This window comes from Aulonocara stuartgranti (genome assembly GCF_965226115.1).
Source record: "Aulonocara stuartgranti genome assembly, chromosome: 5".
NCBI lineage: Eukaryota > Metazoa > Chordata > Actinopteri > Cichliformes > Cichlidae > Aulonocara > Aulonocara stuartgranti.
Window position 1 is genome coordinate 36935607 of NC_138943.1, and position 18646 is coordinate 36954252.

The 18646-nt window shown below is 39.2% G+C and overlaps 1 protein-coding gene across 1 annotated transcript; it reads left to right on the forward strand.

Annotated features, from left to right (window-relative positions):
* Positions 1–1642: 1642 nt before the first annotated feature.
* Positions 1643–18438, forward strand: LOC309706772 (casein kinase II subunit alpha). Its single transcript, XM_082533605.1, has 13 exons — positions 1643–1785; positions 8459–8754; positions 8846–8957; positions 9038–9139; positions 10040–10090; positions 10369–10428; positions 10689–10772; positions 10993–11103; positions 11438–11539; positions 11890–11990; positions 13772–13920; positions 14030–14119; positions 16506–18438. Exons 2-13 carry the CDS (start codon positions 8654–8656, stop codon positions 16622–16624), a joined length of 1182 nt encoding a protein of 393 aa, XP_082389731.1. The 5' UTR covers positions 1643–1785; positions 8459–8653; the 3' UTR covers positions 16625–18438.
* Positions 18439–18646: the final 208 nt, after the last annotated feature.

An 18646-nucleotide genomic window follows, 5' to 3' on the forward strand; every position in this document is an offset into this window, starting at 1 on the left:
GACTGAATCCTATTTCCATTTTAGAATATTAAGAAGCTATTAAAGATCCTGATCATAAGGAAGTTTCAGAAATGCTAGATTGTATAATATAAAACGGAGATTATATGAAAGTAAAGAACATGACTTTTTGATTTGGAAAATTTGAAAGTAAGTGCTTTTGACATGCTAAGACCGTGCAAGAGACAGAAGGATGCCATGCAAAAAACAAAACAAAAGTGTGCTGAGAGGGGATGCACAAGGTGAACCAGATTATACTGGATGAAAAGATGACTTCCAGCTCGAGACTTTGTCAGGAGACGATTTTTCCAACACAACAATGAAACTGAATACAACCATTTTAATGCACAAGGAACTGCAACAGAACCTCTCCTCCACCTCCAAACATGTATACACAGATTTGTAATAGTTTGTTGTGATCCAATACTAAGGTTTGAAAGATCAAAAATTAAGACAAACAAAAAAAATATTAATGCTAGTTTGCGCACTTTGAGGTCTTTATTTTTAATAAAGTCGATCTAAAATGTTTTTAAAACATACAAAACAGACTAAATTCTCAGCACTCCAACTTCAAAATAATAGTTATTATTTATAATATAATATTAGAATATTTAACATTTTAAAGGCACATATTTTAAAAATATATTTGAAGATACTTATTTTTTCAGTAAGAGATAAGAGAGCAAAAATTCTGTTTGCTTTAAAAATGTAAAATTTCGTGGTTAAAAACCACATGTGCATAAATCATTATTCAAAACACAATTATTTGAAAGTCGTTTTGGCCTAATTTATGAAATCATTGCAAAGACTGCAATAAACCAGTGAGCTCCAAAAAGAAGCCAACACTGTGTAAGAATCCTGATGCACAGCTGTGTGGTATACATTATATTATGTTTCCACTACTCCTTTCCACTAAGGAGACAGGCTGAAGAACAGCATGCATGTTTCTTAATGTTGGGGCGCCCCCTTTTAGACACAGCTAGCATAGTTTTGAAGTTTCCTCAAGGACCTCAAAGCATACCATATTATTCCAACAAGCTCTCTTCCGGCTTCATGCATTTACAGTCATGTGAAAAAGAGGTTTTAACAGCACTCTGTGCAGTTTTGTGAATGACTAAGTGCACACCATGATTCAGCTGCTTGTAGAAACACCTTTGATATTTAAGTATTCATTAGAAACAAGCCTCAGATAATTGGACCAAAGAAATTGACACACCTTTCAGCCAAGAAAACAATAAAAATATGCTTCTGTAAGTTCATTTTAGTTTAATGTTTCTTCTCCTTCTCGTATTTTCAGTTTTTATCTGTCACACTAACACCCAATACGCAAGCTTGAGCCTGAGGAGAGTTACTGACGATGGGATATTTTGTGGAACACGCTGACTCTTGGCTTGTTTCTTTAAGCCAAGAGGCAGCAAGCATTCCTTGTGAAATACAGGACAGTTAGAAAATATAAGGACAATAACGTCTTTCAGTCGTGTTTTCTTTGTGTACAAAAATATACTACCTTGGTTTAAAAATACAATCCAGAATATCTTAATAATTGTTTAACGAGTCTCCAGTACTACAGTCTATGGTTTTGCAACTTTCTACAAGTTTGTCCCTCGAGTGCCCCCGTAGAAAATGTCTGGGACGTAGGATGTAGGTGGTGGTCAGCCATATTGTCTCTGATACAGCAGAAATCATACACTGGCACGGGCGCACCGGTGAAGGAGGGAGGCGAGGACTCTTAGTTTGCAGAAGCCCTCATTATTTGGAAGCATTTCGGTCCTAGAACTGATCAAGGGGGTAAATACCAGCCAAATTTTGTGTTCACTGTTGATTTAGCAAAAACAGCTTTTCTGTTGGAATCTAATGTTAGCCATGATAAGGTTAGCAGGCTATTAGACAGGGCCTGCCCAGAGCCCATAAGTTAACGAAACCTCAATACACAGAAAGCAGTACCGGTCTTGGATTTAACGAACTAGATCAAGTGCTTGAACTATCGATAAACACAATATCCACCGCATTACATTTGACTTACCGAATGTCGAATTCAAACGAGTACGCAAATTATCTAATTGAAAGATAACATGACTCTAGTCCACGTTACCGTTATATCTAGTGTTGCGGTTTTCGGTGAAAGGTGGTATGCGAGCCTTGTGCAAAAGGTTAATTCAATTTGGCAATACTTAAATGTGCTAGAGGACTACTTAACTCCTCCATCTAGCTAAAGTTAGCGGGATTTCTATTGAACCCACGAGTTTATCACCGGTTCATCTGAAAAAAGGTCCCCGGTGCATGATTCTTCGTTGATTATAAGTGAGGGACGATTCATTTCTTAAAGTTAAGTTAAATTTAGGAATATATGCGGAAAGGTACATTCGGGATGTTTTTGTATTTACCCTATGTGGAAGACTGTGTCAATCACGTGTGAAAGAGAGAGCTAACGGTTTTTTTAATCCCCAATGGTGAGCAACCTATCAGTCAAAACGAAGGGTCATAAGCTGAAGTGATAACATCCAGTTGGCGTTATATACATTATGTTGCTTTTACTTGTTTGCCTGACATGCGTAAGACCTTGAGTGATATCCCATTATTATTATTATTATGGTTTCAACTCTAATGGAAAAGGTTTTCACAAGTTTAGCACCGTTTATGAGAATTTGTGACCATTGTTCCAGAAGTGCATTTGTGAGGTCAGACACTGATGTTGGACATGAAGTGCTGGTAAAGTTTGAGGCCAGTCAACTTCTTCTACACCAACTTAACTCATCCATGTCTTTATGGACTGTGTGCACTAGTGTGCAGTCATGTTGGAACAGGAATAGGCCATCTCCAAACTGTTCCCATAAAGTTGGGAGCATGAAATTTTTAAAAATGTCTTTTTATACTAAAGTGTTAACAGTTTCTTTCACTGGAACTAATGGACTCGTGAAAAACAACCCCACATCATAATTCCCCTCCAACGAATTTCACATTCGGCACAGTGCGGGACAATTCTGGCAACCACCAACCCTAGACTTGTCCATTGGATTGCCAAACAGGGAAGTGTGATTTGTCACTCCATGTCCAGCTTAATGCTTTACAGCGCTGTCTCCAATAATTTACATTGTGCTTGGTGATGTAAAGCTTGGGTGAAGCTGTTTGACCATAGAAACCCATCCCATGAAGTAGGGGTGGGCGGTATAAATGGTATATGGTAGAAACGATATGAATTTGGCCAATTGTAGAGATTTTGACTACACCGCTCTACCGCGATAGCGCATGTTGATGGTGTCATCAAGCTGCACCTGTTTTGGTCGAAAGCATTGCAGCGGCTGCAAGCAATATTATCTGCAAATTACAAAAGTCACTGCTGTTTAGTTTTCTGTCTTCGTTTATGTTGGAAGTAGGGCTGCCACAAACGATTATTTTGATAGTCGACTAGTCACCGATTATTTTTGCGATTAGTCGACTAATCAGATCATCATCCATTGGACGTACAGCGTACAGCTTATTGCACCAGAAGCATCTGGTCTTATATAACTATCATTAGCTTACAGCTTGAAGTGTTTGTGCTAACTAAAAATAAAGACAAGATGGTAGTTTATTAATTTTTAATGAAATTTGCAGATTGTTTCGGTGAAGTTTAATAAACTCCTTGCTTTCTAAAATATAACAGGACACCGGAGTATATTCTCCAGCATCTCACACTTCTGACAATCAGCTGTCTGCTTGACAGTTTTAGCTGTGCAAAAACTATAACTTTAATCTCAGCCAAACCGATTTACTCAGGAACAAATAAAATACTAAAGAAAGCCAAACAATAACATTTTTAAGTTATCTAAGTGACTTATATATATGTTTAACCTGACTAGCGAAAGACGGCGGTGGGTTTGAAAACGATTTGCCGGGAGTCCGGTGTTCTCACGGCTCTAGTTAGCCTTGCCCCCGCCTAGCTAACGAGCTAGTAGGTAACAGACGTCTCCGAAAACGTCGGAGCGCTTTTGAAAATACGTGGTGTCTTGATAAACTGAGCAGATATTTGAAGTTTACACAGCTACATTCTCGCCTGAAAATATGTTAAACGTTTATTTTGTGACCCAGAAAGAATAATAAGAGTAAAGTTAAAACTAACTAGCTGCCACCATTGTTGACAACTGCGCTGGGCTGTGCTATGAATTCTGGGACACAGCTTCTTCTTCTTCGGGGTTTAACGGCAGCTGGCATCCTTGTACATGCAGTGCTGCCATCTTCTGTTTCAGTCCGTTATTACACTCTTAAATCCTACTACTCATTCCTGCGTCCTTTGTGATCTTACAAAGCTTCAAACGATGCGTCGACTATTAAATCAGTCGTCGACGATTTTAATAGTCGACATAATCGTGACTAGTCGACTAATCGTGGCAGCCCTAGTTGGAAGTGATAGCAGAGCTTCCCCCTCCCCCCCCCCCCCACCCGAAACCTCCCTGTCAGAATATGCTATAGCATGTTTATGTGGAAACTAGCGAGTAGGGGTGGGTGGTATAAACGGTATACGGTAGAAAAAATAGAAATTTGGCCAACGGTAGAGATTTTTACTATACCACTCTACCACAATAGCGCATGTTGATGGTGTCATCAAGCCGCACCTGTTTTGGTCGAAAGCATTGTAGCGGCTGCATACAACATCTGCAAATTATGCCGGGCAACAGAAATAGCAAAGAGACGAAGTAGGGCTGTTCGATATAACGATATATATCGGATGACGATATAAAAACGTCTATCGTTTCATTTTAGCTATTGTTTGTTTCGTGGTGTCGCAAAATAAACTGTTTACGGCAATATTTTTTCATTGTTTTGATGGTCACTGTAGTGGTTATATTAATTTCTTAAAATTCTCTCTTTCTCTTATATTTAATATAACCACACTACGGACAGACAAGCACCTGTTTTTATGCGTTGTGGTTAGCAACAACGACAGTAAAACCATCGCGTGTCCGCTTGCTTATGTTCCACATAAACCTTTCACAATAAAGCCCAAGATCCTGTTGAGACTTTTCAAAATAAACTGAATCACGTGAAAGAGCAGATTATTTACGGATGAGAAGCAAAAAAGAGCCGCCAGGTGCTAAAAAATAAACCTTAGACTCAAATGTTAGAACAGGCTTTTCCCCGCAGCACGCCGTGTAATAAATACTCACAAAGAAAACTGCGGCCTTTACAACTTACGTCTAAAAATGTATCGTTTCATGCATCGGTTAAAACACTTGACACATGACGTGCAGCTGGAAACACTTCCCGCAAGACGAGCTGCCCAAGATTCACAGAATTTACAGAAAATTTTACATTTTTGTGATTTATATCGTTATCTGGACGATAGAATTCTTATATCGGGATATGAGATTTTGGTCATATCGCGCAGCCCTAAGACGAAGCACTTTTGGAATATGGGGAAAGACAAAAACTGTGCTTCCTCCACTTCCATACCATTGATTTATTAATGCTGAATTCTCTCGCAGCTGCTCTATTCCCATGTTGTTGCAGTTTATTAATGACTAACCTTTTCTCAGTTGTTCTCCTGACTGAAGTTTGGTCCGTTTACAGCATCCTGCCATGCGATTGCATTTGTTACCTAACCACCAGAAACCCTCACGTTAACTTTTATCGAGTGGAAAAAAGTTAATGTTCATCTTTCAGCTTCACTGTGCTAATGTTATGCTAACATAGATGTTTTGCTAGCGATCACGTAGGAGATCATTATATAGCAGCTAGCCCAACTTCAGTAACCCTACGAACGTCACTGCTGTTTATTTTTCTGTCTTCTTTTATGTTGGAAGTGATAGCAGAGCTGTACGTTTGAATTTTTTCAGAAATCTCTCAGTCATAACATGGCATATCGTGTTTAGTTGGTAAATAGCGAGCTAACTTCCTGCTAACTTCTAACTTTAAATTTAATAAATTCTGTTTTCATGGATGCCTGGATGTTAAACTTAATTGTTACACCTGGTAGAGCAGAACGCTGATCATTTTATTACAGATGAAAGAATTTAGACAGTTTTTAACTCTCAGTGATGCCGCAGTGTTCCTTTTGACTTTGGGACCTGACGTGGATGGCGTTTTGGACCCAGATTAGTGCGCAGGGCTCCTGACTACGGCAGCGGTGCGCCTTCATAGCTTACCAAAGTCATACTAAAAAATTTTTGACAGATATCTGCGCGCTGTGTACCACATAATATCGGTTCGAGGTCAGTAAGCACAACCAGAAGTCATACATAAGGCACACTGTCGATTTTTGAGAAAATTAAAAGATGGTAAGTGTGCCTTATAGTGTGTAAAATACGTTATACAGAAGAAAAGAATATATCGCTATATAACGATACACAAAATTCGGTTCGGTTCGATACTTTGGTGTCACGGTTTTGATATTTTTTTTCGATACAAAAAAATGTTCATGCCTTTTTTAATTTGTCATTTATTAAAATTATAAATATATATTTTAACTCAAAAGTACAGTTTTTAAATTTAATGTTGCTGAAACAACAAAGTAATAAAAAAATTATCTGATCGAGAAATCACTCATCTTTGGAAAAGAGAGTTTATCACAGAGAAATGGCTCTTTCCAAAATAAAAGCTATACTATACGCTTCTTCTGGGCTATATTCTCAGCAGCATATTAAACATATCAGGTCCCCATAAGGAGAATCATGTGCTAACTTGGTGCATGGTGCAACTTCAGTGGTGTGGAACTGGTTTGGCTTTCGTCCGTCAGATACACACCAAAGCGCGTGCAACCGGACCGTCATTATTACTGATCCGATCCAAAAATCTGTCAAAAAATGTTTTAGTACGACTTTGATAAGCTATGATATGCTATATATAAGCTGCACCGCTTGATGGATTGTCGGAGAATTACGGCTACCGTAGTCAGGAACCTCGTGGAGTGATACGTACTGTGGCTCAACATAATGTTACCGTATTGTGTGTGTATAACCTCTTTAAGTTTTGTGGATATTATACATGGTTATGCTCAGGATATGTTGGCCAATTTCCACTGTAAATGCCTTTTGGTTAAACTGTCAGCAAAGAATTTTCATTTGCACTGTTAAATTTTTATATAACTTTAATGCACATAAAAACAGCTGCGTGTTTAAGTGAAAATACATTGATGGATTTTTTTTTCTTTTTTGCACTAATGAAGTTGTGGAGTTGTAAAGTATTTTGTCTTGCGTCAATTATACTGTCAGTTATATTGTTATCGCAAATTTTCAAATATATATTGTGATAAATATTTTTGGCCATATTGCCCTGCCCTATTTGGGATTAATAGCCCTTTTCACCTAGTACCTATTCGACTGACTACTGGGTTTCTGTCATCTGAGAGCGAGACGCATGACGAAAGCGCTACTGACTTATGAACTCGTGGCTAAAAAAAAATAGTACCTCGCTTATTTGGAGGTACTTTGGATTTAATAAACACGACCTTTACCAAACACAGGTACTCTGCAAAACTTGCCGGACACTCGTGGCAACCACCAGAGGAAACACGACTAATCTCCACCATCATCTTCAATACAACCACAGAGAACTGTTTGAAGAGTTCCAGAAAAACAGGGCTAGCCAAACAAAGGTTGCTAATGTTAAGACAAAGAGCACCGCAGTCCAACAGCCGTCTCTGTATCAGAGTTTTTCAAGTGGAACTCCTTATGAGAAAACGTCGAAGCGGTACAAAGAAATAACAGAGGCCATTACACATTTTTTTTGGCTAAAGACATGATGCCTATAAATACAGTTAGCAGGGAGGGCTTCACCAGTTCGCCATTCCACAAATGTACGAAACATGCCGCAAGACCGTCATGTTTGAACTAAGCCAAGCTGAAAACTACGCAAGCACTACAGACCTATGGTCAAGTCATACAACGGAACCATATATGAGTTTCACAGTGCACTTCCTCACCGAAGACTTTGAACTGAAAACACGGTGTCTAGAGACTGTGTATTTTCTAGACATAACTACTTGGTGAGTGGTAAAATGATGAACAACTGCACTGAGATCATTTGCAGTATAATTTAAGTTATGTTTATTTAAAACTAATTATAGAGATCGGGAAGGATGTCTTTCAGAATTCAAGCCTCAGAAAATCTTTTATGGGGGCAATGTTTCAATGTTAAAGTGCACTTTGTTGTTACACTGCTAATACAGCAGCTTTCTTTAAATAAAACTGTTGCAGTAAAACGGAAATTATGTATTTATTTATTTTTTGCTATTTATTTTATCAGAAGTCATATCGTTATCGCAATACTGATCACAGTTATCGCACATCGCAGGTAATCCACCTGTTGATGTCATGTTCTCTCTTAGGGTTTGGCCAAAACCATTTGACTAATTAATCACTTCTGTTTGTGTTTACTAGCTCCTTTAACCTTGAACTGAAACAGGCTAGCGTATGTTATCTTAACCAGATACCTTAAACCAGGTTTCTTTGATCATTAATTTTCTGTTCCAATCATTTTTTGTCAGCTTTCCCACCTTGCCCCTGGTGGCCCCTCCCCCCATCCTCAGGCAAAACCCCCCCCAACCCCATTCCCTTGTGGGATCTACCCCCTCACCCCTACCTCCCTCCCCCACCCCCTCTTCCTCCCCCCCAGCCTCCATCCCTCTGGCTGTCATCCGCTGCAGTAAGATTTCCCCATCATATCCGCCAAGCTGTCGGACATGTCAGGACCCGTGCCAAGCCGGGCCCGAGTGTACACAGAGGTCAACACTCACCGGCCAAGGGAGTACTGGGACTATGAGTCCCATGTGGTTGAATGGGGGTAAATATTTTGACTTCTAGACAAATTTACACATGCTAGTTGAGAAATGTTCGTAACTGATATTTGGTTGCAAAATTACTGTATTTTACAGAAACCAGGATGATTTTCAGTTAGTGCGGAAGTTAGGACGTGGCAAGTACAGTGAAGTCTTTGAGGCAATCAACATCACCAATAACGAGAAGGTTGTGGTGAAGATACTCAAGGTAAAGCTGTACAAAGGCTTACTTTTATATCTCATGAAGTCATTATGCATCCTAACTCTTTTTCTTCGTTTATCCTTTAGCCTGTAAAGAAAAAGAAAATAAAGCGTGAAATTAAGATTCTGGAGAACCTGCGTGGAGGTCCTAACATAATCTCTCTAATTGATATAGTGAAAGACCCTGTAGTAAGTATCATAGTTATTAATGAAGAACATTTAAGGTCTTGTTCACAAGTACAGCAGAAATTATATTTTATTTGCGTTTTCTTTTTTCTGATTACATAATGTGTTATTCAGAAAAAAGATGCATTAAATTTTGATATGGTGTCATTGTACCAATAGCACATTGAACCTACCACTTGTGCCAGCTTATTGGTTACACTTGGGAAATTTGTGTCTGTAAGTACTTAAATAACCACGGCTAGATAGATACATGTAAGCAGTTTTATAGTAATAAAATGTAGTGAGGGCTCTGTCCAAGCAGTGGAGCAACACATTGTGTCTGAGCCATCATGGTCATTCAAGATTTAAACAAATACAGATTAAGATTTCTGATTTAGAATTTTAGAAGTCAAGAGCAGAAGTACCCTGTTTATGAAATATCTACCTTATTGTAACATGTGGTTTCTGAGTACCTATTTTATTTATTTTTGGACAAACCTTCTGTGACCAGTTAAAAAAAAATGTGTCCAAAAAGCAGAGGGTAGAAATCTCCAGAACTCATCTCCCTGGGTGAGAGTGGAGAATATCTTTCATGGTTATTTCTACTTAAATAGAAACTGATTTTAATAGAGCATCAAAGATTTAATAGTGAAAGTTGGTAGCTCTGATTCACACTGTGATTAGCATTATTTGTGGATATGGTTGTGCAGCCTATGGTGAGAGAGACCACAGTTTGATTAGACTTTTGATGTTTTATATTAAAACAAAATGTAAGGCTCACAGTGTGGCTGTCTGCTTGGCTTGTACAGAGATAGATTTAGTGCTTTTTCTTTGTTTTTTCTTCTTCTTCTTCTTCTTCAATTGTTTGGATTTTGTATGAAACTGCAAACGAAAAATAAAGTACACGAAATGTCTCTCTTGCAGTCCCGAACACCTGCCTTAGTCTTTGAACATGTTAACAACACAGACTTCAAGGTAGGAACACACTATGATTTTTATTCTGTCGCGCATTTTATTGTAATATATTTCACCCTCCTTTCTTGGCATACTCGTTGTTTTACCATACACGTGTGTGTATGTGATGGAGGAATAGGATAGTCCAGTGCTATGTCTTCGGTGCCAGAAAGTCAACAGTCTTCTGGTTCTATCCTCAATCACTGGCACAGTGCTCCTTCTGTGTGACACATGGGTGCTGTCATTTAGCTGTAGGACTTTACCATTAAAAGGCTAATGATTTTATTTTTGGTATTCAGCAACTATACCAGACCCTGACGGACTATGATATTCGATTCTACATGTATGAGATCCTCAAGGTGAGTCCTCCAGCTCACTCTATGATGTGTCAAACTCAGAACGTTGTGATACATGTTTAGATGAAGACCTTTCACAAGACACTAATTCCCTGGAAAATGTTCTTTGACTGTGTTTTTCTTTGGCTTTTTATACTTGAATTCATTTTGTTATCAGCATTTTCCTGAAGGGAGAATCAACTAATTATCTCTAGCTCTTTTGGAAATCTTGGGAAGAAAAACTTAAACAGTATTTAACAAAGTCCCTTTGGTATTGTTTGTAGGCTCTGGATTACTGCCATAGCATGGGAATAATGCATAGAGATGTGAAGCCACATAATGTGATGATAGATCATGAGCACCGTAAGGTGGGTGAGAGATAATGTTGCTTCTGCAATGTAACAACATGATAAAGTTCATTGTCATTGCTGTTGTGCTTTTCTGTTTGCCTCTCTGTGTGGATTCCTATTCTTCACAGTCCCTCTACTGCATTCACAGGTTGAAGCACAATATTTTAATTTCCACTTACTTTACTTGTACTTAGTACGTACCCTGGTTCTGAGTGCTAATCGCTTAATTTCTTTGTAGCTGCGTCTTATTGACTGGGGTCTGGCTGAGTTTTACCATCCAGGACAGGAGTACAATGTCAGAGTTGCATCTCGCTACTTTAAAGGACCCGAACTTTTGGTGGACTATCAGGTATGGCAGTGAGGTAGTAGCGTGTGCTTTAGCGTTTTTCTGGAGTGCAGTTGGAGGTCTTTGTACTGTGGATACTGAATTTTGAGTCTTTGTCAGTCACTGAATGAACCTGTTGTGTCCAAAATTACAGTCTTGTTCCTTTTGCTAGGCTGTATTTTAAGTCAAATCAGTTTAGTTTTATTTATATAGTGCCAAATCATATCAAGTCACCTCAAGGTGCTTTATATTGTAAGGTAAATAAATAGACTTTGTAACAGATTTCAGCGAGTAGTGTTTCAGTCATCTTCTCTCATCTTTCCTCATCATTGGCTCTTCCACTGTATTCTGTATTCAGATGTATGACTACAGCCTCGATATGTGGAGCTTGGGCTGTATGCTGGCATCCATGATCTTCAGAAAGGAACCTTTCTTTCATGGTCATGACAATTATGACCAGGTGAATAAATCTAAGCTATTATTGTGTTTCCCTGTACTTGTTAATTTTAAAGATGATGAGTTTTATAACGCACATAAAGTATACACAGAATATTTATTTTGGCTGTTGATGTTTTCTGTCCTTCAAACTAGTCAACTACTGTAGTTTCTTTTTCTTTTTTTTTCTTTTTTTAAACGACTATTAAATTAATTCCCAGCAGGATTTATAGATATTACCGTGAGCTTTGTTTAATAGGGTTTTGATCTACTAAGTGTCTAGATGTTTTCTGTAAACAGCTGGGAAATAGATTTTATTATAGTGCATGTGTGTGATTGATGATTTCTAAATGACTGTTGCATGTTCTCCTGCAGTTGGTGAGAATAGCCAAGGTGCTGGGGACAGAAGACCTCTATGACTACATAGACAAATACAACATTGAGCTGGAACCTCGCTTCAATGACATTCTTGGCAGGTACTAGGTTCAGCTGAATTATTGTTAGCAAATACACCTGCGGCGGGGGGGGGTGGTCATGTTGTCAGGTACATGGTTATTATCGTTAACGAAAACTAACGAAATAACGAAAACTAGAAGTAAAAAAACATTTTCGTTAACGGAAATAAAAATAAAAACAAAAAAGGAAAACTAACTAAAACTGTAATGAGTGTTCACAAAACTAACTAAAATTAACTGAAATTATAGCAAAAATGTGTTTAGTTTTCATTGATGTGTGCGTGTCATACAATAGTCGAGGGTGAAAATGAAATTTAGTTTCCAGATTTTTTTCTTGCTGTCTAATTATGCCAGCAGGTGGCAGCACGTTAGTCGAGTCGTCTGTGTTGCTGCTCCGTCCACGCGCAGAATCATGTCAGGAAAAGTCGGGAGAAAGCGCCAGAGTCCAATTTGGGATTACTTTGAATATGACTGTGTTTTGGATAAAGCAAGTGTCTTGTAGTGGAAAGAGACAAATTATGAGGGACATTTCTAAAGGGGAAAAAATCCCACAAACCTTAAAGTGCACTTGAAAAGCTCACACAAGAAGGCTAACCTAGCTTACCTTGAGAAGGGAGCACACTCAACCCTCATCCCAGAAACAGAAACTAACCCCAGGCAGGCAGCGTGATGCATCCCGAGACAACAGGACTGGGATATCTACATAACTGTGTGAGTCAATTGCCTTCACAAAGTTTATCAATTCACTTGAACCAAAATTACGAACACCCGGTGCTGCAAGAGTTAATAGTCTCATTGGGGCCAAGATATACATTTTATAGTTGCCTGGTATCAATGGTTGTTCATCTGCCTTTATTTATTTATTTATTTATTTATTTATTTATTTATTTAACCCATAGGTGGGAATGTGAGTTGTCTGTCTCTGCGTGTTAGCCCTGCGACAGACAGGCGACCTGTCCAGGGTGCAGGGTATGGTAGCTGGAATAGCAACATACCCAAGGATGAGCAGAAGAGCATGACTGATATGATGCAACTGGGATTTTGTTACACTTAATTATTGCAAATACAACTAAAACTATAACAGAAACTAATCAAAACTAAACTGAAACTAAGGATTTTCAAAAAATAAAAACTAAACTAAACTAGCAAACAATTGGTAAAAACTAATTAAAACTGATATAAAATTGAAAATCTGAAGTCAAAACTAAATAAAAATAAAAACTAATGAAAATTGCAAAACTATTAAAACCCTGGTCAGGTAAATCTAAGATGGGTCAAATTGGAATTTCTTCATGGTTTGTGATATTCCAGTCAGAAACAAACACAACCAAACTCCACAAAGACTGAACTCATTTAAATATCCACAAGAGAACAGAGCAATACAAAGAATCAATGTGAATAAAATTGTATTTATGTTGCACATTTTAAGTTAAATATCACAGTTCAAAAGAAGAGTTTTAGCTCCTGGGTGACTGATGATCCACTGAGTATATCTTCTCCACTCCCATCTTATTACTCATTCATGTGTGTATACCCATTTTGGTGGCCACAAAATGTTACAGAAATTTGTAATGGGATAATCTAAAGCATGAGTGTCAAACTCTGGCCCGTGGGCCATTTTTCAGCAAAACTTGTTTGAGTCAATAAGAAAAGATTGATTCTTATATTTTTTTTCAATAAATATTAATGTTAGCCTGCGACTTTGTTCCAGTTTTGAATTTTGGCCCACTGTGATCTAAAGTGTTTACTGTTTTGTAAACGAATACAAACACAAGGCACTAATCCCCCCCACCCCAAAATAGGCATTCTCGTAAGCGGTGGGAGCGATTTGTCCATAGTGAGAACCAGCACCTGGTCAGCCCCGAGGCTCTGGATTTCCTAGACAAACTGCTGCGCTACGACCACCAGGCCAGACTCACTGCCCGCGAGGCCATGGATCACCCATACTTCTGTAAGCCCTCACCATCACCTCTGTGTCTATCTATGGTTATTTATTTTTTCTGCTAACAATAAAATGAAGGTTGCCATGACAAGAAGTAATTTATTTATTGTTTCTACAGTCCCTATTGGGAAAGATCAGTCTCGTGTGACCGGATCAGCCAACCTACCCAGTGGGAACCCTGCTGTTAGCACAGCAAACATGATAACTGGTGAGAACGCGCACTTATACTGATAGTATACTGGCCTACAATTTAAATCCCCATGCCTTTAAATCCATCCAAGTTTCTCTTTAAAAAAACAAAACTTATGGGTTTGTGCATCCTTGTGCTTTAGGTTTACATTTTCCTCAACTAATATGGAAGCATTAGCTTCATTAAGATGCATGTCAAAAATCTGGATGTCAGTTTACTGTCATGTAATGGGGCGGTCGTGGCTCAAAGAGTTGGCAGTTCGTCTTGTAACTGGAAGGTTGCCGGTTCGAGCCCCGGCTCGGACAGTCTCGGTCTGTCGTTGTGTCCTTGGGCGAGACACTTCACCTGCCGCCTACTGGTGTTGGCCAGAGGGGCCGATGGCGCGATATGGCAGCCTCGCTTCTGTCAGTCTGCCCCAGGGCAGCTGTGGCTACAACTGTAGCTGCCTCCACCAGTGTGTGAATGTGAGAGTGAATGAATAGTGGCATTGAAAAGCGCTTTGAGGGCCCCGAAAAGCGCTATATAAATGCAATCCATTATTATTATTATTATTATTATTATTATTATTATTATTATTATTAAAAAGGGAGGTGTGTACCTGGGACGGCCATATTAAGGATATCCACTGTTGTCCTAAAGTAAAAATTTACTTCAGATTCGTAATATTACTTCCTGGTTTACCTTTGGTCACACACAGTGTGATTGCATTAAATTATGGATTTATTTCTTCTTGTACAGAACCAGTAGTTCAAATCCTTGGAATTGATAAAGCTGCCTGCTTTGCTTACTGGTTTCACTTGCAGTTGGGCAGTTTGTGTGCTGGAGGAGGAAACTAGTAGTGCAGTCTACAGCATAGATATGGGCATCACTTTTATTTCTATTGCACAAAAGGATCAGAGTGCAGTGGTAAATTTTAAATTGTTTCCAGGAAAGAAACAACTACATTATCCCATTAACACAACTGTGACTCTTTGTAAGCAGCTGCACACGCAGCATGCTAGCCACAGCTAGTCAAGAACCCAAAGCTGAGTGAATGCTGACCCCAGCCCAGCAGCCAGACCCTGAACTTCAGCAAAGTGATGAGCAGTCAGGCTGCAGCTTCTGTATCATATGTCTAAAGTAGAATTACTGTGGGCTGGGTTTTAATCTTTGCTTTGTGCTGTTGGCTTTATGTTCACACATAAATACTAAGAGAAATATCATCTCTGTCTTATTAGGATAGGGATTTGTGTTGCTGTGTGGGACTGTAACCCATAGGTTTATATTATTAAAAGGTAATTATGAGATAATACATTTCATGTTATTTTACAGAAAAAAACCCTTTCTCCTGGGAGTAAGAACTGTACTGCAGAACTGTTCTGTGTAATGTGTAATACATTACTTTTTTAAAATAATGACCCCAAAGCTGATACCTCCAACATGCAACACATTTGGCCACACAGCATTCAGTTAATTTGCACAAATGTCTTTGGCTACGTTCACACTGCAGGCGAAAGCGCATCAAATCCGACTTTTTTGACCCTATGCAACTCATATCCGATCATGGTGTGACAGTGTGAACGGCACAAATCCGATATTTTTAAATCCGACCTGGGTCACTGTCATATGTGGTACTCAATCCGATACATATCTGATGTTTTAGAAAGCGACTGCTGTTTGAACGGTCATGTCGCATTAAATCCGTCTTTTACGTCACTGACACAAGACAGACGCCGATTATCAGCGCCGGAGAAGACATCGTGAACGCTTCCTGGTCATCCAGTGTAGATGTCAGTGAAACTGTTTGGAAGACAACGTTGGAGAAACGTGAACATTTTATTTGTACTGTATAATCTGCAGATTCTGACAGAAATCTGCAGCTATCCTTTGAAGCACCGCTCCTCTAAAACAGCAGTAAGGATCATTATTAGGCCAAATGTAAATAACAAAATAACTTTATAACTTAAAGCAAAATTGGGAAACGTAAAGTCCGAAACAAGTCTTCATATTAAGAGCCATCAGTCAAACATACTGTTTGCTCTGGGTCTAAACTGAGCGCGTTGTGCGTGACGTCTTCTTTTGCGCATGCGGGCGCTTTGAGCGTTCACACTAGAGCGCGTTTGCTGTTGCATTTTATTTGTAGTGTGAACACGCAGACAAAAAAAATCGGATTTGATCAAAAAATCGGAATTGAGCTTTAAGACCTGCAGTGTGAACGTAGCCTTTGATATGCAATGCGATGGTGGTGACTCTTCAAGCGGGTCAATGAGCACCCAATCAGAATCGATAATGGAATTGGTTAATTCTTATCGATTCCCATGCGAATTTTAAACTGTTGAAAAATTTCTGTCAGCTCTGAGGTAGAAATGCTAATATTCAGAGTGCTCGACTGTCCTGATGGTCTCATCTGGCTTCTCTCTCTCAGGTATCTCTGCCTTGCCAGCCTCTACTGCCCTGGGGCCTCTCACTGGCTCACCTGTCCTATCTGCTGCCACCAATGCCCTGAGCACCCCGGTGCCCGCTGCTGCTGGCGCCCCACAGTGACACCCTCACCCAGATTCACACTAAAAACACCCCCACCCCTCCCTGTGTTATCAATCTCCCACTTTCATCACCACCCAGTCAGGATGGGGGAGGGGTGTCTTAGCAGTTCTCTGCCAGCCGTCACCATATCCAACTTAACTCTGTGTGACTACGCTTCAGCAGCTGGAGGCAGCAGTTATCTTACAAAAAAGAGCTGTTTTCCCTCCTGTGAATGAGAGTGTTAACATGACATATGAAATGAATGTTGTTTATCTGGTATTTTTTTCATTTTGCCCCCAAGTATGTTTTGGGTGGTGAGACTAAGCAATGGTCATTCCTCCCCACTGTGTGTTTTAGTTTGGCGAGAGAAGGCACTGGTCAATAAGAATATCAGCAGAAGGTAAAGGGAGATGCTGGCTGTCAGGACCAAGAGGATATATATAGTTTACTACTGAGCAGCGTCAAACACACAACCTAATGAGAACACTCATCTGACCTCCCCAGGAGAGTTGAAACACCCTCCAGATCACAGTATTTTGGTGCTGTTCTGTACCCCAGGTGTATGTAAACACAATGACACTTCAACACTTTCTCTGCCCGAGTAGCTTTGTCTTGCCTTTCTTACCAAACAAGATCACTCGACTTCTTTTGCTATGTGACTCCCTGTCACGTCATCCTCCTTTATTTTGTTTTTTATTTTCTCTAATGCAAAACATTGTGGACTGCTGGATAAAAGTTCTCTACCATCAAGGTGTCTGTTCGACTCAAGTGTTGTTGTGCGATCTTTTAAGAAGCCAGGTAAGGGTCATTCAGGTTCTCAAAGAAATGGTTTCTCTAAATGTGCTGCTTTCCAGTTCCTTGAAATACTTCAAGATCTAACCAAAGTTTACTCAAGTTGTTTGGAAGAAGAGGCTGACCAATTGCTTTTTTTTTCCCTTCCCCTCCAGTGGGAAGCTAGTAGGAGTTGCTCACAGAGTGGACAGTGTGATATGTGTAGTGAATGAAATGAAAACATAGGACATTGTCATTTGCTGGTAGGGCTGTCACAATACCAACAAAATGAAGTACAGTGATGTATATCTTCTTTTTTTCTTTTTCTTTTTTTGGAACACCTTTGTGCTTTAAAGCCACATGCGAGGATTTGTATTTGTGTAATCACGTCACAATCAGAGGAGGAACATTGTTGGCCCTCTATGTTCCTCTGCTGAACTTTTTATGGAGCTGAAGAACAAGATGAGGGGCTGTCATCAACTCTCTTCACGTGCCTCTCCACAAATGAAACGGAATTGAGACGCAAGTGCAACCAGAAATGAAAGCAAAATGGGATAGACTCCCATTTATTTGAAAAGGAGTGTGCTTAAATGAGGGAAATGCACCCCTTAAAATCCAGAGTAAGAAAAGTAAATTAAGATTAATGTTGCATTGCGTAGGGCAGGTATAATCCTTTCACTGAGACAGCCCTACCTGCTGGTGACTGTTAGAGAAAAGTTCACCTCTCATGTATAGTGAGTGACGTTTTTGAAGAGTCATGCAGTTTGTTGGCTTTCACCAACACGTTGAGGGAAGCAGTGGAGTATAATAGCATTTGAAAGATGGTTTCCCGTAATGTTTTAGTGCCAGAGTTTGGAAGTGCAAGTTTTAGATCCTGCTGTACATACGCCTTTTTTCCATTTCAAAACCTGAAAATGCAAATAAATCAAAACATGTATACATTGACCCGACAATGGAGCAGTTTAAATCCCTACATCACTGTATATATTTTTCTGTCCTTATGTAGAAGACTAGTATTTGAGAATATTTGTGTAAATAAACATGTGTTTTATTTATCAGGTAAATCTGTCTGATTCATGTCTCTCATGATTACACAGACTTGGGCTGCTACAAATGCAACATCTGGATGTCTTGCCACAAATGCTCTAAATTAAGAGTTTAAGAAAGATGCACTGATGCTAAATGAACACTGAAAATATAAATATGGAAAAGAAATATTTGTGTATCCCAAAGTGCAACTTCAGTTTTGAAAGGTGTTGCCATCTCGAGTTC